This window comes from Moschus berezovskii, chromosome 14 (assembly GCF_049115385.1).
Source record: "Moschus berezovskii isolate FMDL1 chromosome 14, NW_MosBer_1.0, whole genome shotgun sequence".
Taxonomy (NCBI): domain Eukaryota; kingdom Metazoa; phylum Chordata; class Mammalia; order Artiodactyla; family Moschidae; genus Moschus; species Moschus berezovskii.
Window position 1 is genome coordinate 49,479,087 of NC_142473.1, and position 15,372 is coordinate 49,494,458.

The window sequence follows — 15,372 nt, forward strand, 5'->3', positions numbered from 1 at the left end:
CTCTAGAGTCAGAATGTCTAAGATCCCATTGTCAGCTCCTTGCTGGGCAACTGTAGGCAAGTCCCTCACCTCCCTGAGCCTCTGTCTATAAAATGGGGTTTCCCAGGCCTGTCTGCTACTGGTGGTATTGTGAGAAGTGACGGATGGATGTGAAATCCAAACTGTAAAGTGCTCTGCACTTGGGAGGGATGGGAGGAATTGATGTTCCCCTACTGTAGGGAGAAAGGCCCTGAATGTTTGGAGAGGCAGGAGGAAATTGGTGTCCCCCCCTACCCCACTACATGGATTCTCAGCGGGGGCTTCAGACCCATGCACACAAAGAGGTGTACCCATTGTGGGTAGGAGCCTGAACAGTCCTAGAGTTCCGAGTTAACACCGTTTCTAATCCGTACCACCAGGCTTCCCAGGTGGCACAGGGGAAAAGAAGCCACCCTCCAATGCAGGAGATGCAGGTTTGATCCCTGGGTCAGGAAGATCCCTTGGAGTAGGAAATGGCAACCCACTCCAGTATTCTTGCCTGGGAAATTCCATGGACAGAGGAGCTTGGTGGGCTACAGTCCATAGGGTCACACAGAATCGGACATGCCTGAGCAACCAAGCACAGCAACACCAATCTGTTCCACCGCCAGACAGCTGAGTCAGTCTTAGTGTCTGCTAGGCCCAGAGCCTGAAACTTTGTACGAACTGCGAGTGGTTTGCCTTCCTGGTGGAGATCCTCATCCATAGCTTGCTTGTCCTGTGTGCAGGGGACAGAACCTTGACGTCACCTCTTCAAGTGAGGAAATGACCCACCAGCCAGCCAGCCTGGGCCCTGAGCCTCCTTGCTGCTTCCTCTCTTCTTCTTCAGCCCTAAGAGCTGAGTGTCAGCTTGCTTTCCAGCCCTCTGCCTGGCCTCTGAGGCCAGTCCTATTGGCAAGAAAACTAAAGAATGAAAACCTTTGAGAAGTAGAATTTCTTAGAAACTGTCGTGACCCACTCTCCTCAGTCTGGTGTGGGTAGTGCAGAGTTAGTGGAGAAAGTAGTTTAGAGGCTTCTAGGAGAGTCGGCTGTGAAGACTCAGGGAGTGCTCATGCTTCCCAGCTCTGCCGGAATGAAGCTGGTTAGAGATGGGGTCTCTAGAAATGGGACCAGTTGTGCGGACCCATTTTCTCTGAGGTTGCTGCCACGCCAGGCCCAGGTTGTCTGCATCTGAAAGAGCCTTGCTGAGGTTTCCAGCATCAGATGAGTCCTCAGGAGGAAGCTGCTGCAGGTGTTTATTCCTGGGTATCCCTGGTGTCCAACCAGGGTGTAGCCAGAGACATTGAGCCTGTCCTTTTTAAAGTTTTATTGAAGTAAAGTTGAGTTACAATGTCTGTTAATTTCAAAGTGACACAGTTTTATATATAGGTATAGATCTTCTTCTTCTTCAAATTCTTTCCCATGATGGTTTATCACAGGATATTAAGTATAGTTTGCTGTGCTATACAGTAAGACCTTGTTGTTTATCCATCCTGAGCCTGTTCTTTCTTAACCCATAGTCAGGCTTCAGGGCCCCTCAAAGATGTTGGCTTATGCCCCCTCCATCCGTTTCCTCCTTCCCATCTCCTCCTTCTCCCTGGGTCTCTGCTTCTGTCTGCATATGCTCCCCGTCTGTCCTGTGCACACACAGCTTCTCCTCCCTCAGATACTCTGGCACAGAACTTCCTCTTGCCTTTGCCTCTTGCCATCTCTTGATTGCAGCTTTTGTCCTCACCACTAATTGCCTTAGTCACTTAAGTCTCCCAGGTTGGATCCAACAGAAACCTGAGTGGTCCAGCTCATCATGTGATGCTGGATTCATAGGACCCTGGCCACCGTGGACCGCTCATGTCTACCCTGGAGAGGCAGAATTACATAGTTCAAAACTTCACTCTGCCCTTCAGCCAGGGCCAGGGAGATGCAGTGCTTCCGCTGGAACTCATGGTCTGCTGCTGCTGCTGCTAAGTCACTTCAGTCGTGTCTGACTCTGTGCGACCCCATAGATGGCAGCCTACCAGGCTCCCCTGTCCCTGGGATTCTCCAGGCAAGAACACTGGAGTGGGTTGCCATTTCCTTCTCCAATGCATGAAAGTGAAAAGTGAAAGTGAAGTCACTCAGTCGTATCCGACTCTTAGCGACCCCATGGATTGCAGCCTACCAGGCTCCTCCATCCACGGGATTTTCCAGGCAAGAGTACTGGAGTGGGGTGCCACTGCCTTCTCCGGAACTCATGGTCTATGGATATCTAAATCCTGAGGCTTCACATACCTGTGAGCCCAGGCCTGCTCCATGCCAGGCAGCAGGATACAGATGAGGGGGCTGTGATTCATTCATAGACCCTAGTGATACATCCAGTTTAGGAAGAAATGACTTTATGAAGGCAGCATGTTTTGCTTTAAAAACGAAACACTTTTCCATAATTTTTAATACTCAGCCTCCAACCTTAGTTAGCTCTTCCTGCTCCACAGAGTACTTGGACGCAGTAAGCACACAACGGTAGGTTTCTGGTAAGTGAAACTCATTACACTATGGCGGAGTCAGGGCAGGTGTATGGGGTGAAGTGACTTGTTCAGGGGTGCACGTGTGGTGATAAGGGCAGGCCTAGGATCCAGGCATCCTAGACTTGGACTCCCTCCCTTCTTGGTCCTCCTCCGTGCACCATGCCACACTAAGCACCCCCTCACCCCTCAAAGCTCAGTCCTTTAGAGCAGGAGTCCCCAGCCATGATCAGGTACTGGTCCGTGGCCTGTTAGGACCCGGGCTGCACAGCAGGAGGTGAGTGGTAGGCCGGTGAGTGGAGTTTTGTCATTTACAGCTGCTCCCCATCGCTCACATTATTGCCTGAGCTCCGCCTCCTGTCAGATCAGCAGCAGCATTAGATTGCCACAGGAGCCCAAATCCTAACCCTAAAGTCACGGTGGAATATCCCGAGATTGCCACAAAATAGAAATAAAGTGCACAGTAAATGTAACGTGCCTGAATCATCCCCAAACCACACTCCTGCCCTGGTCTGCGGAAAACTTGTCTTCCACAAAACCGGGCCCTGGTGCCAAAAAGGTTGGGGACCGCTGCTTTAGAGAAACCCTTGGTCCTGTTAAGGCTGGCCCTGCTCAGTCCTAACATTTGGTGTCTTTTCTGTAGGTAACTATGTTCATCTCTTGGCTAAAATTGACGGTGTTCTGGTGGTCAGGGCTTACACGCCTGTGTCCAGTGATGATGACCTAGGCTTTGTGGACTTAATCATCAAGGTAAAGGATGCCTGCCACGTCCAGCTGCCTCACTGTCACAAGCCTGTTCAGGGTATTGGGTGGAGAAGGGGAGCATGCCCTGGACAGGGCTTCCTGGCAGTGTCATTTAACAGTGAAGCTGTTGTGCTAGTGAAGTCTTACAGGGCTTGCTGAGAGCAACCATGAGCCCAGTGGATTTGCTCCTCACAGTTTCTGGTAGCAAATATATTCCTGAGTTGTATGTGGCTGCAGTCTCGGGTCTAAAGGTATGAAAACTGTGCTTTATTTTTCAGATCTACTTCAAAAATGTACATCCTAATCACCCAGAACGGGGGAAGATGACTCAGTACTTGGAGAACATGAAAGTTGGGGACACCATCCTTTATCAAGGGCCATCTGGGCGCCTGTTCTATCATGAGTCAGGTACTGGGAGCTTCACACTAGGCCTCCAGCTGGGAGGAATATCCCCACTCTCGTTGCATCATTCTAGAAAACTCCTGAGATTTGAGTCACATGGACTTGTCCTTGAAGTCTTCAAACATTCATTCACATACCCACCTTATGAGACTATGAGGTTCATGAAGGTAGGGGGGTGGTTTGGTATTTCCTCATCACTGTATCTCCAGCACAATGCCTGAGACACAAAAGGTGCTGGCTATTGCTGAAAAATGGATGAAGGGTTGATGGATGGAAGGAATGCACACTCAGCCATTTACTCACTCACTAGTATGTGAGAGTGCTCTGTGAGGCTCCATGTTAACTTCAGTGTGCCCGCCTCCTTCCTCAGGAGAAAAGATACAGTTATTCCCCAAGAATGCCCCAGCTCTGTTCCCGCTTTGGGCCCTGGTGGACCAGGGCTGGCTGAGGAGACCCAAGATGATGTTTGTGCAAGTCAAGAGCTGTAGACATCAAAGTACCCTCTTGTGATTTCAGGGAAGTTTGTATTCAAACCATACAAAACGAGTGAGCCTGAAACTAAACTGGTGCATCACCTGGGAATGATTGCTGGGGGCACAGGTAAGAGGCTACTGGGGGCTTCATCCACAGGGTGAACCCTGAGACCTTTCTCACTTTGGAGTCATGGTCCTGGAAGAGGTGATATAAGAGATTCTTTCCCTGGCTGCTTGAAATGGGGATGCAAAGTCAATGACAGTTCTTGACTCTGGCCCTGGATGCCCTGCTCCCCTTAACCAACATGGGGGCTACACCAGGAGCTCCTGGAGCTTCTAAAGTGAGTTTGGGGGGCCGGCTGGGCCAGCCCACACATGGGCTCCCAAGGATTCCTGGATCCTATTCAAGCCTGATGCTCCCTGTCCCTTGAAAATGAATGCCTGAAAGATGAGAACAATCATGTAATGTGAACTACTATGTGCCAGGCACCATAATGGGCATTTAGGAAAAAAACTATCACATTTACTTGTCATTGGTTCTGTTTTACAAACAAGGACACTAAAAAGCTAAGACAGTGAGGGAGCTGGATGTAAAATGCAGTCCAGTTTCAAAGCCGATGCTACCATGTGAAAATGAGAAGGGCTTTTGACGGACTATTGCGTTAGAAGAGAAAGATGAAGGGTAGTTCTGCACTTTGAATTCTGGGCACAGAAGTGAGAAAAGTAATCGAGATCAAGGAAACCTGCGAAGCTGCTGCAGAGCAGGGACTGTGGGCATCAGAGGGGAAGGGGAAGCCAGCCTGCCTGCTGACTGTGTTCCAGGGATCACGCCCATGCTGCAGCTCATCCGCTGCATCACCAGGAAGCCCAGTGACAAGACCATGATGTCCCTCATCTTCGCCAACCAGGTCAGTTCTGCTGAGTCAGCCCTGAACAGGGAAATAATGTTCCACTGTTTGCAGCCCCTCCCTGCTCACCCAGCTCTTGCTACTCTGTGCCTGCGGCTGTGGAAGGGCTTACTGGGCTCAAGCAGGGCCGCTGGCAGCCAGAGAAACTGAGTCCAGGCCTGTTTTTCCATTTTTTTTTGTTTGTTTTTTTAACTCTGTCTCCCCAACCAACCATAAGCACTAAGCTTTCCTTCTTCAATACATAGTTCTGTGCTTTTCCCCAATATAAAATCAGAGATGCCTTCAGTGGAAATTTGAGGAAATACAGAAGCATATGAACAATTTACTTCATTTTTTGTCTTTGTCCATTACGTGCTGTATAGTCACAATTATAGTTTTTCATTTTTTTCCACTCAACATTACCTCACAGGCGTTTTCTTCTCATTATTACTCTTTGTAAATATTTTTATCAGTCTATATCAAGTTGTACCATCATTTACTAAATCTCCTTTTCCAGGCTATTCTCAGTTTTCATGGTTATAAATGATACAGTGATGAATAACTGTGCCTAGGCTTGATCACAGATTATTTTCTTAAACAAAATCCTAGACGTGAAATTGTTAGGACAAGGATTGTGACTAGTTTTAAGGTCCAGGACTCATGTGCAGCAAATCTCTGAGCCTGCAACAGATCTTTTAGCTTTGCTCACTTTCCCTAGTGGAGGCTACAGCCTCTGTCTTCCTCTGCCGTGGATTACATGTAGTGTCATATATCACTGCCTTAGCCCCTCGCATTCCCTGCAGGAAATCCTGGGTCATTCGAGTTTGCCTTGCCTGGCACTCAGGGTGGATGCAGGAGCTGGGCCAGGGTGCCCAGTGCTCAGACACAGCCTTCCAGGTGGAGGGCAGTCACCCACCGCTTCCCTTTGTTTGTTGTGCCGGAGCCTCAGCAGAACTTGTTGCCCCAGAGTCTGCAGTTAGCGCTCAAGCTAGAACTGGATGACTGGCACAGGCATGTGCGGACCCACGTGCTTAGTGTGGGAAACAAGTAGGATGCCCTGGAGGAGCATGGCTCATGCTGCTTCCCCCCCGCACCCCAGACAGAGGAGGATATCTTGATGAGAAACGAGCTTGAAGAAGTTGCCAGAACTCATCCAACGCAGTTCAACCTGTGGTACACACTGGACAGGCCTCCTGTTGGTATGGTCCCCTTTTGTCCCCACCATGGATCAGCTCCAAACTTGGACCCAGCCAGGAACCAGTCCCTGGGTTGGTTGATTGGTTGTGAGCTTGGTGGCTGAGGCCTTGGGCTGTGTCCCTACTGGGAAATGCAGGAATTTGAGGGAGAGACGATTTGGGCTGACTTGTTTGTAAGGGCAGGAGAGGGTAGGTGTCCAACATCTCAGCGGCACTCCACACACTGCCCTGTGACATCAGAGGGATCCCTGGGTCACGCTGAACACCCACTCCACACAGCATCCCACAGAGTCATCACTCACTGCATCCAGTATGTCCACTTACCGCTTCACCTGGCACTGTTCACCTCACCTAGGACAGCAGTCCTCACAAATTGCACCGCAGACAGCGGCTGCAGCCCCAGCCAGCACCCAGCCACCTCAGTGCACACCGCACCCCACAGAGCCCTCACACTGCTGGCAGGCTGCCTCTCCCACACAGCAGTTATGCCTGCCTTGTCGAGGAGCTCTCCGGCCAGCAGAGGGCGCCACCCAACCGAGCCAGCCCCCAAACACCACAGCGCCCTCTGCCGGGCACAGTTCCCGCTCTCCACCTGGATTCACACTACACGTGGTGCATCTGTCTCACTGCGCTGTTCACCCTCATCAGTGCTTACAGCCGGCAGACACCAGCCAGGGACTCAGAATCCCAGCGGTGAGCCTGGGATCTGGGGTAAATACTTAAGAGGGCTTCCTGGACCCACCCACATCCTCTACTGTCAGATTTCTGCAGAAAACAGTAGCACAGATGTCTAAGCTTTGGCCAACAAAGCTCCCAGGCTTAAGGGCAGGAGGGCAGGAGGCCTGGGGGTCAAGGATGCAAACTGGCTCCTCCAACAGCTTTTTTATGCTTAACCTCAGACTGGAAGTACAGCACAGGCTTCATTACCAAGGACATGATCAAGGAGCACCTCCCTCCCCCTGGGAAGTCCATGCTCATCCTGGTGTGTGGCCCACCACCCCTGATCCAGACAGCTGCGCACCCTAACCTGAAGAAACTGGGTTATACCGAGGACATGATTTTCACCTACTAAAGCCTCTCTTGCTCTTTCCAAATTTGCCTGGTCCTGTTCGTGGTTCACAGTGAGCTCAGCTTCACCACGTTAAACTGGGAAGTATCCAAAGACCCTTGTCATGTACCCTTGGGTGTGCTGGCACTCCTCTCTTTTGGTGTGGGCCTAAGAAAAAGGTTCTAGAGCCAGGAGATAATGGGGCTTCTGGGGCCTCCTTGCCTGGTGAGGTTTGAAGGAACTCCTTTCAGTATCTTTTCCCATAGTTTAGTGAGATAAAATTCAATGCAAGGAAGATAACCCATGAGTGTGGGTCTGAGGGTGACCCGCTAGACAGGTAGAAGGCCTTGGCTTGCTCCACATGTGAACTGGCATCTCGTGTCCTTGGGAGGTCAGAACTGTCAAAAATGCTGGGGCAGAACTCCAGGAGAATCCAAGTGGGGTCACATCAACTTCTGATAATTTCTCTTGACCCCCTTCTTTCCGGAGTGCGGTTTTTAAGGTCAGATCTATTAGAGTGCTCAGGCACCCTCCAGATGCATTCTTCCTTCTCTTGTAGGAGACCCTTAAAATGCGAAGGGTGTTAAAAATACACATCAGGGCAGTAGTCAAGGTGGGCCCCAGGAATCCTAGACTCCTTGTACTTGGCACAACAAATGGAGGTAAGAGATGAGTCTTTGTTGGCATCCTCTTAATGCCACGTCCTGCTTTGGAGCGGCGGCTGGCTTAGGGGTGGTTATTACAAATACCTGTGTATTACCTTTGTATCCTGAGAGTTTACTGAATTCATTGATGGCCTCCAGTAACTTCCTGGTCCTGCCTTTAGTACTTTCTAGATACAGTCATCTTCTACAGTGACAGTTTTACTTCTTTTTCAATTTGGATTCATTTCCTTTTTCTTTGATTGCTGCAGCTGGGACTTCCAAAACAGTTGGATAAAAGAAGTGAGAATGGATATCTGTTTTGTTCCTGATCTTAGAGGGAATGCTGCCAGCTTTTCACTGTTGAGTATGATGTGAGCTATACCTAGCCATGAAAAGCTATGAATAGCCTTTATTATATTGATGTATATTCCTTCTGTGCCCACTTTCTGGAGAATTTTTATCAAATGGATGTTCAATTTTATCAAAAGCTTTTTGTGCATCTATTGAGATGATCCTGTGGTTTTCATTCTTCGGTTTGTGAATGTGGCGCATCACACTGATTTGTAGATATTAAAAAAAAATCTCTGCAGCCCTTGGATATTTCCCCCTTCATCATGGTGTACAATCCTTTTAATGTATTGGAGTAGGTTTGCTAGTATTTTGCTGAGGACTTTTGCATCTATGCTCATCAGTGATAATTGTTTTTAATTTTCTTTTTTGTGATAATTTTGTCTGATTTTCATTATCAGGATAACAGTTGCCTCATAGAATGAGTTCAGATGTGTTCCTTTCTCTCAAATTTTTTGGAATAGTTTCAGAAGGGTAAGTGTTATCTCTTCTCTAATGTTTGATAGAATTCATGTGTGACTTTTGTTTGTTGGGGGAGATTTAAAGTTATTGATTCAAATTTCAGTACTGATAATTGTTCTGTTCATATTTTCTTTCTTCCTCGTTCAGTCTTGAGAGATCATACCTTTCTAACTTTGTTCATTTCTTCTAGATTGTCCATTTTGTTAGTGCATAGTTGCTTGAAGTAGCCTCTTGTAATCCTTCGCATTTCTGATTTTACTGATTTAGGCCTCTCCCTTTTTTTTTTTCCCTTGATGAATCTTGGTAAAGGTTTAGGAATTTGTGTGTATCTTTTCAGAGAACCAGCTTTTAGTTTCATTGACATTTTCTACTTTTTTGAAGTCTCTATTTCATTTATTTCTACTCTGATCTTTATGATTTCTTTCCTTCTGCTAACTTTGTGTTTTGTTCATTCTTCTTTCTTTAGTTGCTTTAGGTGTAAGCTTAGGTTATTTGAGAACTTGTTTCCTGAGGCTTGTATCACTATAAACTATCCTCTTAAAACTGCTTTTGCTGCATCTCAGGGTTTTGGAACATTGTGTTTTCATATTTGTCTCTAGGTATTTATTTCCTCTTTGATTTCTTCAGCGATCCATTGGTTGGTTGTCTCTTTAAGTCTATTTCGTCTCTAAGTATTGCTGCTCCAGCTTTCTTCTGATTTCCATTTGCATGGTATGTCTTTTCTTCTCCCCTCGCTTTCAGTCTGTAAGTGTCCGTACATTTGAAATGGGCCTCTTGGAGGCAGCAAATACATGGATCATCTTTTTGTGTCCATTCAGCCAGTCTCTTTTCTTTAGACCATTTACACTGAAAGTAATTATCAGTATATATTTTCTTACTGCCATCGTGTTGTGTTGGATTTGTTTTTGAAGGTCTTTTCCCCCCCTTCTTTTGTTCTCTTGTGACTTCCGTTCCGTCGCTCAGTCGTGTCCGACTCTTTGCGACCCCGTGGACTGTAGCCTACCAGGCTTCTCCGTCCATGGGATTCTCCAGGCAAGAATACTGGAGTGGGTTACCGTTTCTGTCTCCAGGGGATCTTCCCGACCCAGGGATCGAACCCGGGTCTCCCGCATTGGAGGCAGACGCTTTAACCTCTGAGCCACCACATTTGGAGTCCTTTGTGTGTATTTATATTATAGAGTTTTGGTTTGCAGTTACCTTGAGGTTTTTGTACAGCAGTCTGTATGTATATATGATTAAGTTGCTGATGTCTTTCAACTGCATTTTAAATACCCTGCATTTGTGCTTTCCCCACCCTTACAATTACTCTCCTTGATATTTTACATCTAGTTGTTTGGTATATCCCTTAATTGCTTATTGTGGACAGAGAGGACTTTACTATTTTTGCTTTTTATCAAACCTACTAGCTTTGCGGGAGGCTGATTTCATACCTTTACTGTATGTTTGCCTGTACTGGTGAGTTTTTCATTCCATAATTTTCTTATTTACACTGGCAGCCTTTTCTTTTTCCACTAGAGACATTGCTTTAACATTTGTTGTAAAGCTAGTTTGGTGATGAATTCTTTTAGCTTTTGCTTGACTTTAAAGATTTTGACTTCTCCTTCAAATCTTAATGGCAGCCTTGGTGGGTAGAGTATACTTGGTTGTGTTTTCCCTCTCACACTTTAAATAGATTGTGCTACTCCCTTCTGACCTGCAGAGTTTCTGCTGAAAAATTAGCTAATAGTTTTATGGGAGTTCCCTTTAATGTTATTTGCTGCTTTTAATATTCTCTCTTTAGCTTTAATTTTTGTCATTTTGATTACAATGTGTCTTGCTATGTTTCTCTTTGGGGCTCTCTGCATTTCCTGGACTTGGGTGACTCTTTCCCCAGGTTAGGGAGGTTTTCAGCTATTATCTCTTCAAATATTTTCTCGAGCCCTTTCTCGCTTCTCTTTTTGGGACCCCAGTAATGCAAATACTAGTGTGCTTGATGCTGTCCCAGAGTTCTCGTAAACTCACCTCATTTCATTCTTGTCCCTTTTTTTCTTTTCAGCAGCGGTGGTTTCCTCTGCCACCTCATTCTGTCTGAATTACTATTTGTATGTAAGCGGCAGGTTAGTTACATTTCTTGGCCTTGTGCAGGAAGCATCCTAGCAGTGTATTCCTCTCCTTACCCAAGCTATATGTTCTAGGGTTCCCCCTAAGAGGGCAGCATGGGTGTTTATGTTGTAGTCCATTGGACTTGGATGGCCCCCTGGTCTGGTTGGGTGTGGTAACCCAAGGAGGCCCCAGGGCTGGTGCTGGCTCACTGGCGGGCAGAATCAGGGTCACAAAGACCCTGGGGCCGTTGCCCACCTGCTGACAGATGAAACCAGTTCTTGGGCTTAGGGCCAGACAACTGGCAGGCAGAGCTAGTTCCTGAAGTCTGATTGTAGGTCCAAGGACCCTAGAGCTTGAGATCGTCGGTTCCTAACACAGTTGGGCGTGGGACCTGGGTGTCCTGAAAGGTTGTGTTGGCCTGTTAGTGTTCAGGGCCCACCTGCTCCCAGGGTACAGTCTGGCCTGCGTTGGGGAATTGCAGTTTTCTTGCTTTACGAGCCAGGTCTTAGCCCTCTGGTTAGTTGGCTATGTTGAGGGGGGACCCCAGAGGCAGTTGTGGGCTCTTTAGTCTTTAGGTAGCCTGTCTGCTGATGGGTGAGGCTGTGTCCCCACCCAGTTCTTTGGCCTGAGGTGGCCCAGTACTGTTGCCTGTAGGCCACTGGGCAGGGTGTGGTCCTTGAGCTACTAAGCCAAGCTGTCAGCTGCCACCTCAACCATGTTCTAGCTCCTGAATGCTCCAGGGTATGGCTGCCACTCGTGTCTCTGTCCCCAGGGTAAGCCACACCCGCTCCCTTCCTCTCCAGGAGACTCTCCAAGACCAGCAGGTAGGTCTGGCCCAGGCTCTTAACAAATTACTTCTTTTGCCCTGTGTCCTGGTGTACATGGAGTTTTGTATGTGCCTTTAAGAATGGAGTCTCTATTTGCCCCCCTCTGCTGAGCCAGAAATCCCGTGCGGATTTTGTTCTCCAAGTTACAGATGTGGAAACTTAGACATGAAGCTGTTGTCCCTAGGTCATTCAGCCAGTAGGGGGCAAAGCTGGGCTTCAAACTTGAGTTTAACTCCAGGTTGTTTGCTTTTTGCAAAAACGGGCACAGAAGCAGCATCGTTTGAACTTGATGTCACTGGACTTCTCACGCATGTGTACATGTGGGTAGCGGGGCAGAGTGAAAGGAGACAGAGAGGAAGACAGTTCGAGAGAATTCTCTGAAGTACAGTGGTGCAGTCCCCACAGGTGGCCTAACACAGGTCTGTCTCTCAGAGGGCCAGTGGGGGCTGGGGGAGATGGCGGCAGCTTAGCCTTCATCCGTCCACCTGTTGAGCTCATCCTCAGTGAGGTCCCTACTCAGAGAAAGACAGTGCTGGGCACTGCACGATGAGTAAGGTAGGTCCTCCCTTCAGGTGTTTCTTTTAAACACAAATCATACCTTGCCCGTCCACTGCTTTAAACCTCTCATTGCTTTCAGGAGTCCCTCCCTGGACACCATGTATCTCCAAGGTGAATTGCAGGAGGCTGGCTTACCAAGCCTTTCTTGATCTAGGTTCCAGCTGACCTCACCAGATCCTTCCTCCCTTGGGCCTCCTTCTCTGACCCAATTCTCTGGCCCAGTGGTCCTCAGCTAGAGGGGCACTATTGGCATCTAGAGGGAGACCAGGATGCTGCTGAACATCCTAGAGCACACGGGATGGCCCCAGCACAGTGACTTACCAGCCCCGAATGACGGCAATGCAGGGGGCAAGGAGCTCTGCTCTTGTCATACCAACGTCAGTACTTCCTTGGGCGTGCTGGGATGGTTCAAGTCCATCCACCTGGAGTGCCTTTCCCCTCTGGCATACTTGGCCCTGACTCATCTTTCAAAATTCAAGTATCACTTCTTCCTTGGAGCTTTTTCAGTCCCCCTCCCCAACCCTCCGTTAAAAATGACAATGTGCTTTTTGGGGCTGTAGACACTTCTATTGGAGCATCTGTAATGTTCAGCACACACTCTTGTCTGAAACAGACCTGTACGCCCACACTGGGCCATCCACACCCTCAGGCAAAGACCTTGCCATTCATCCCTGTTATCCCCGGCACTCCTTGGCGCAGAATGGAAGGTATTTAACCTGCACGTATGAGGGACTGAGAAGATGGGGAAGGGTCTCACTCGTGTCTGCACAGGAGCCTGTCCGTAGCAAGTGCTTAGTGGGTTTGTGTTGAGCATGGGCGTAGAAGGGCAGAAATGTGCCACTCTACTTCAAGGAGAGCCAGGAAGTGCTCAGGTCAGCACCATGGTATGGAGAGCGCCAACCCTCGGGGAAGGCTTCCTGAAAGAGGCTGGGGCTGATCTGAAGCTCAGCAGACAGGATTCAGCCTCGTGACACGGAGGAGGAGAAAAATACATTCCAGCGAGGGAAAGGTAGGAGCAAAGGCTAGCGCATGGGTTCATGAATGCTGAAGATTCAGAGGGGTCTTAGGTGATAAGGCTTTTGAATATATTCCGTGGTGGTTGTGGAACTGAGTTCTTAGCAGGACGAAAACAGTGCTTTGGGAAGGTACCTCCAGGGATGGTGCAGAGAACACCCGGAGGGGACCAAGTGGGAGACGCCCCCACACCAGGAAGTTAGAGAGATGAGGCCAGAGGGAGGAGTTAGGGCCATTGCTCAGGGGGAAGGCTGGTTGGGAGGGTGACCGTGTGGCCGCTGAGCAGGCGCCTCTCCTTGAGGTAGGACATACCTGAGATGTCTTGCAGTGGAAAGGGCCTTCCACTCGAGGGAGCTGTTTGATCAAATAAGTTGCCTGAGGCTGACGAGGGAAAGGCCGCAGAGACCTCTGCTCAGATGCTGGGAGGCCCCGCAGGCCTGAGAATCTGAGACAGCACTGCAGCAAAGTGCAGCCTTGTCGGGGGAGTCCATTACTCCTGCCCTGCGGCCACCCAGCTAGATTCCTGGGGACGGAAATGCACTACAAGCTTCCATGCGGAAGCAGCCCGGGAGGGGACTTCCTACCACTTCAGTCAGCTCAGAACATTCAGAATTTTTTTTTTTTCCCCAGCAAAGCTTTTGTGACTCACAGCCCTTTCCCCTTTGGTGTAAGAGTCCCTGGCTGTCGCTAGGGATGGCATGAATCATTGAGTGTGTGTGGGCATCTCACTGCCCTCCCTGCAAAAGCGCTCTACAGTCCACTTATAAAAGTACAAAAGCTGTGGTGGACAGCACGGCACAGTTGAAAACCTGTGGGCCATCTCGCAGACATCTGTTCCACAGCCTTGCACTGTCCTGTCAGCACCCACGTCGGAGATGCCCTGAGGCCCAATCTGGGCTCTGTGGGTGGCCGTGGGTCAGCTTCCCTTCAAAGCGGACTCGGGACCCACACACGTGCCTCTCTGGGCTGCCAGCCATGAAGACAGTCATCTCCAGTCCTCAGATCTGGGAGTGGCCAGGCGGGAGTCGGTCAGCAGCTGGTCCTGGCTCAGCATCGTCTGAAAGAACACAGCCGAAGGCCCCGCTCAACAGTGTTCAACAGGTCAAGGCTGCCCTGCGGCTGCTCCATGGGGAGCAGCACGGTCCTGGGTTGGCCCTGGCACCAGCGCCCTGTAAGTTCATGGTGTCCCAAGGATGCCAACACTATCAACAGTAGATTGCTTCTACCTTTAAAGGTGCCAGTTCATGGCCACCAAAGGTCTGTCAGAAGTGAGAAGGGAAAGGCTGGGTGGATTCATTTCAATGTGCAAGCCAAGAAAAAACAAATTGTTTGGATTCAGGGAGAGTCCCCCCGACCCCCAGTCTTGTCTTGCCTTGGGTTCAGCCTTTATAATCTGCTCAGTAAACCAGCAAAGGCCTCAGCAAGGTGGAAGCTGTGGCCAGTAGGCTCATGCTGGGGCAGTCCAGAACTGACAGGCCCTGGGAGGCACCGGGCCTCACCAATGTGATTCTGTTCTCTGACTGGCCTTTTTCTGCCAGCTCTGGTCTGCCTGCCGGTCTGGCAAGGAAGATGTTACCATCCCTGCTTGACAGTGACTTGCCCAAGATCGCAGACAGGGGCAGTCAGTCTCCCTCCAGAGTGGCTCCTCTCCCCTGGGTCTGAGCTGCTTCACATGGTACAGTTTGTCCCAACTGGACGTGCCAGGATGGACTCGTGCCTGTGATGTCCGTAAAGTCAGAGGCGTGATAGGAAATGTGCGTCTCATGGGCGGAGAGGGCAGAGCCCCGTCCACCAGGCCAGGGGTGAGGCCTGGGCTTTGGGCTGACGAGGCAGGTGACCCAGAACTGCTGAGTATCTTGGTCTCCTCACCAGCCCCAGGCCTGGGCAGAGGGCCTGAGACCTAGGACACTTTAGCTGGTTTCGGCTGTAGACTGGCAGCAGGCCCGTGGAGAAGGCCTCAGGGCTGGCTCACCTCCCGCACCAGCCCCCAGTCCCGACTGCTCTTGCCCAGCAGCGGGGCTAAGCCAGCCCCACACCAAACTCCCGGGGCCTCCCCAGCACGGGTCCTACTATAGAGAGAGGGTCAGAGTCCTACCGTGAGGCGGTGAATGTCTTGGGAGAGGAGCCCTATCTGCGTCACGGTGCCTTCTGAAGGTGCCATCTGTAAAACGGGCAGTGGCCTGGTCAGCGCT

The 15,372-nt window shown here is 49.6% G+C and overlaps 1 protein-coding gene across 17 annotated transcripts in view; it reads right to left on the reverse strand.

The window, feature by feature from the left end:
* Positions 1-1,309: 1,309 nt before the first annotated feature.
* The window catches only part of PPFIBP2 (PPFIB scaffold protein 2), a 167,664-nt gene continuing 153,601 nt past the window's right edge, over positions 1,310-15,372 (reverse strand). For 16 of the 17 annotated variants that reach the window (XM_055423442.2, XM_055423446.2, XM_055423445.2 and 13 more), the window contains 2 exons: positions 15,276-15,341; positions 1,310-14,237 (listed from right to left, as the gene is read on the reverse strand). In XM_055423442.2, coding sequence (XP_055279417.1) covers positions 15,317-15,341 — 25 coding nt within the window. In that variant the 3' untranslated portion in view covers positions 1,310-14,237; positions 15,276-15,316. The remainder of the gene's footprint in view (positions 14,238-15,275; positions 15,342-15,372) is intronic. The other variant, XM_088843108.1, reaches the window with a different exon arrangement.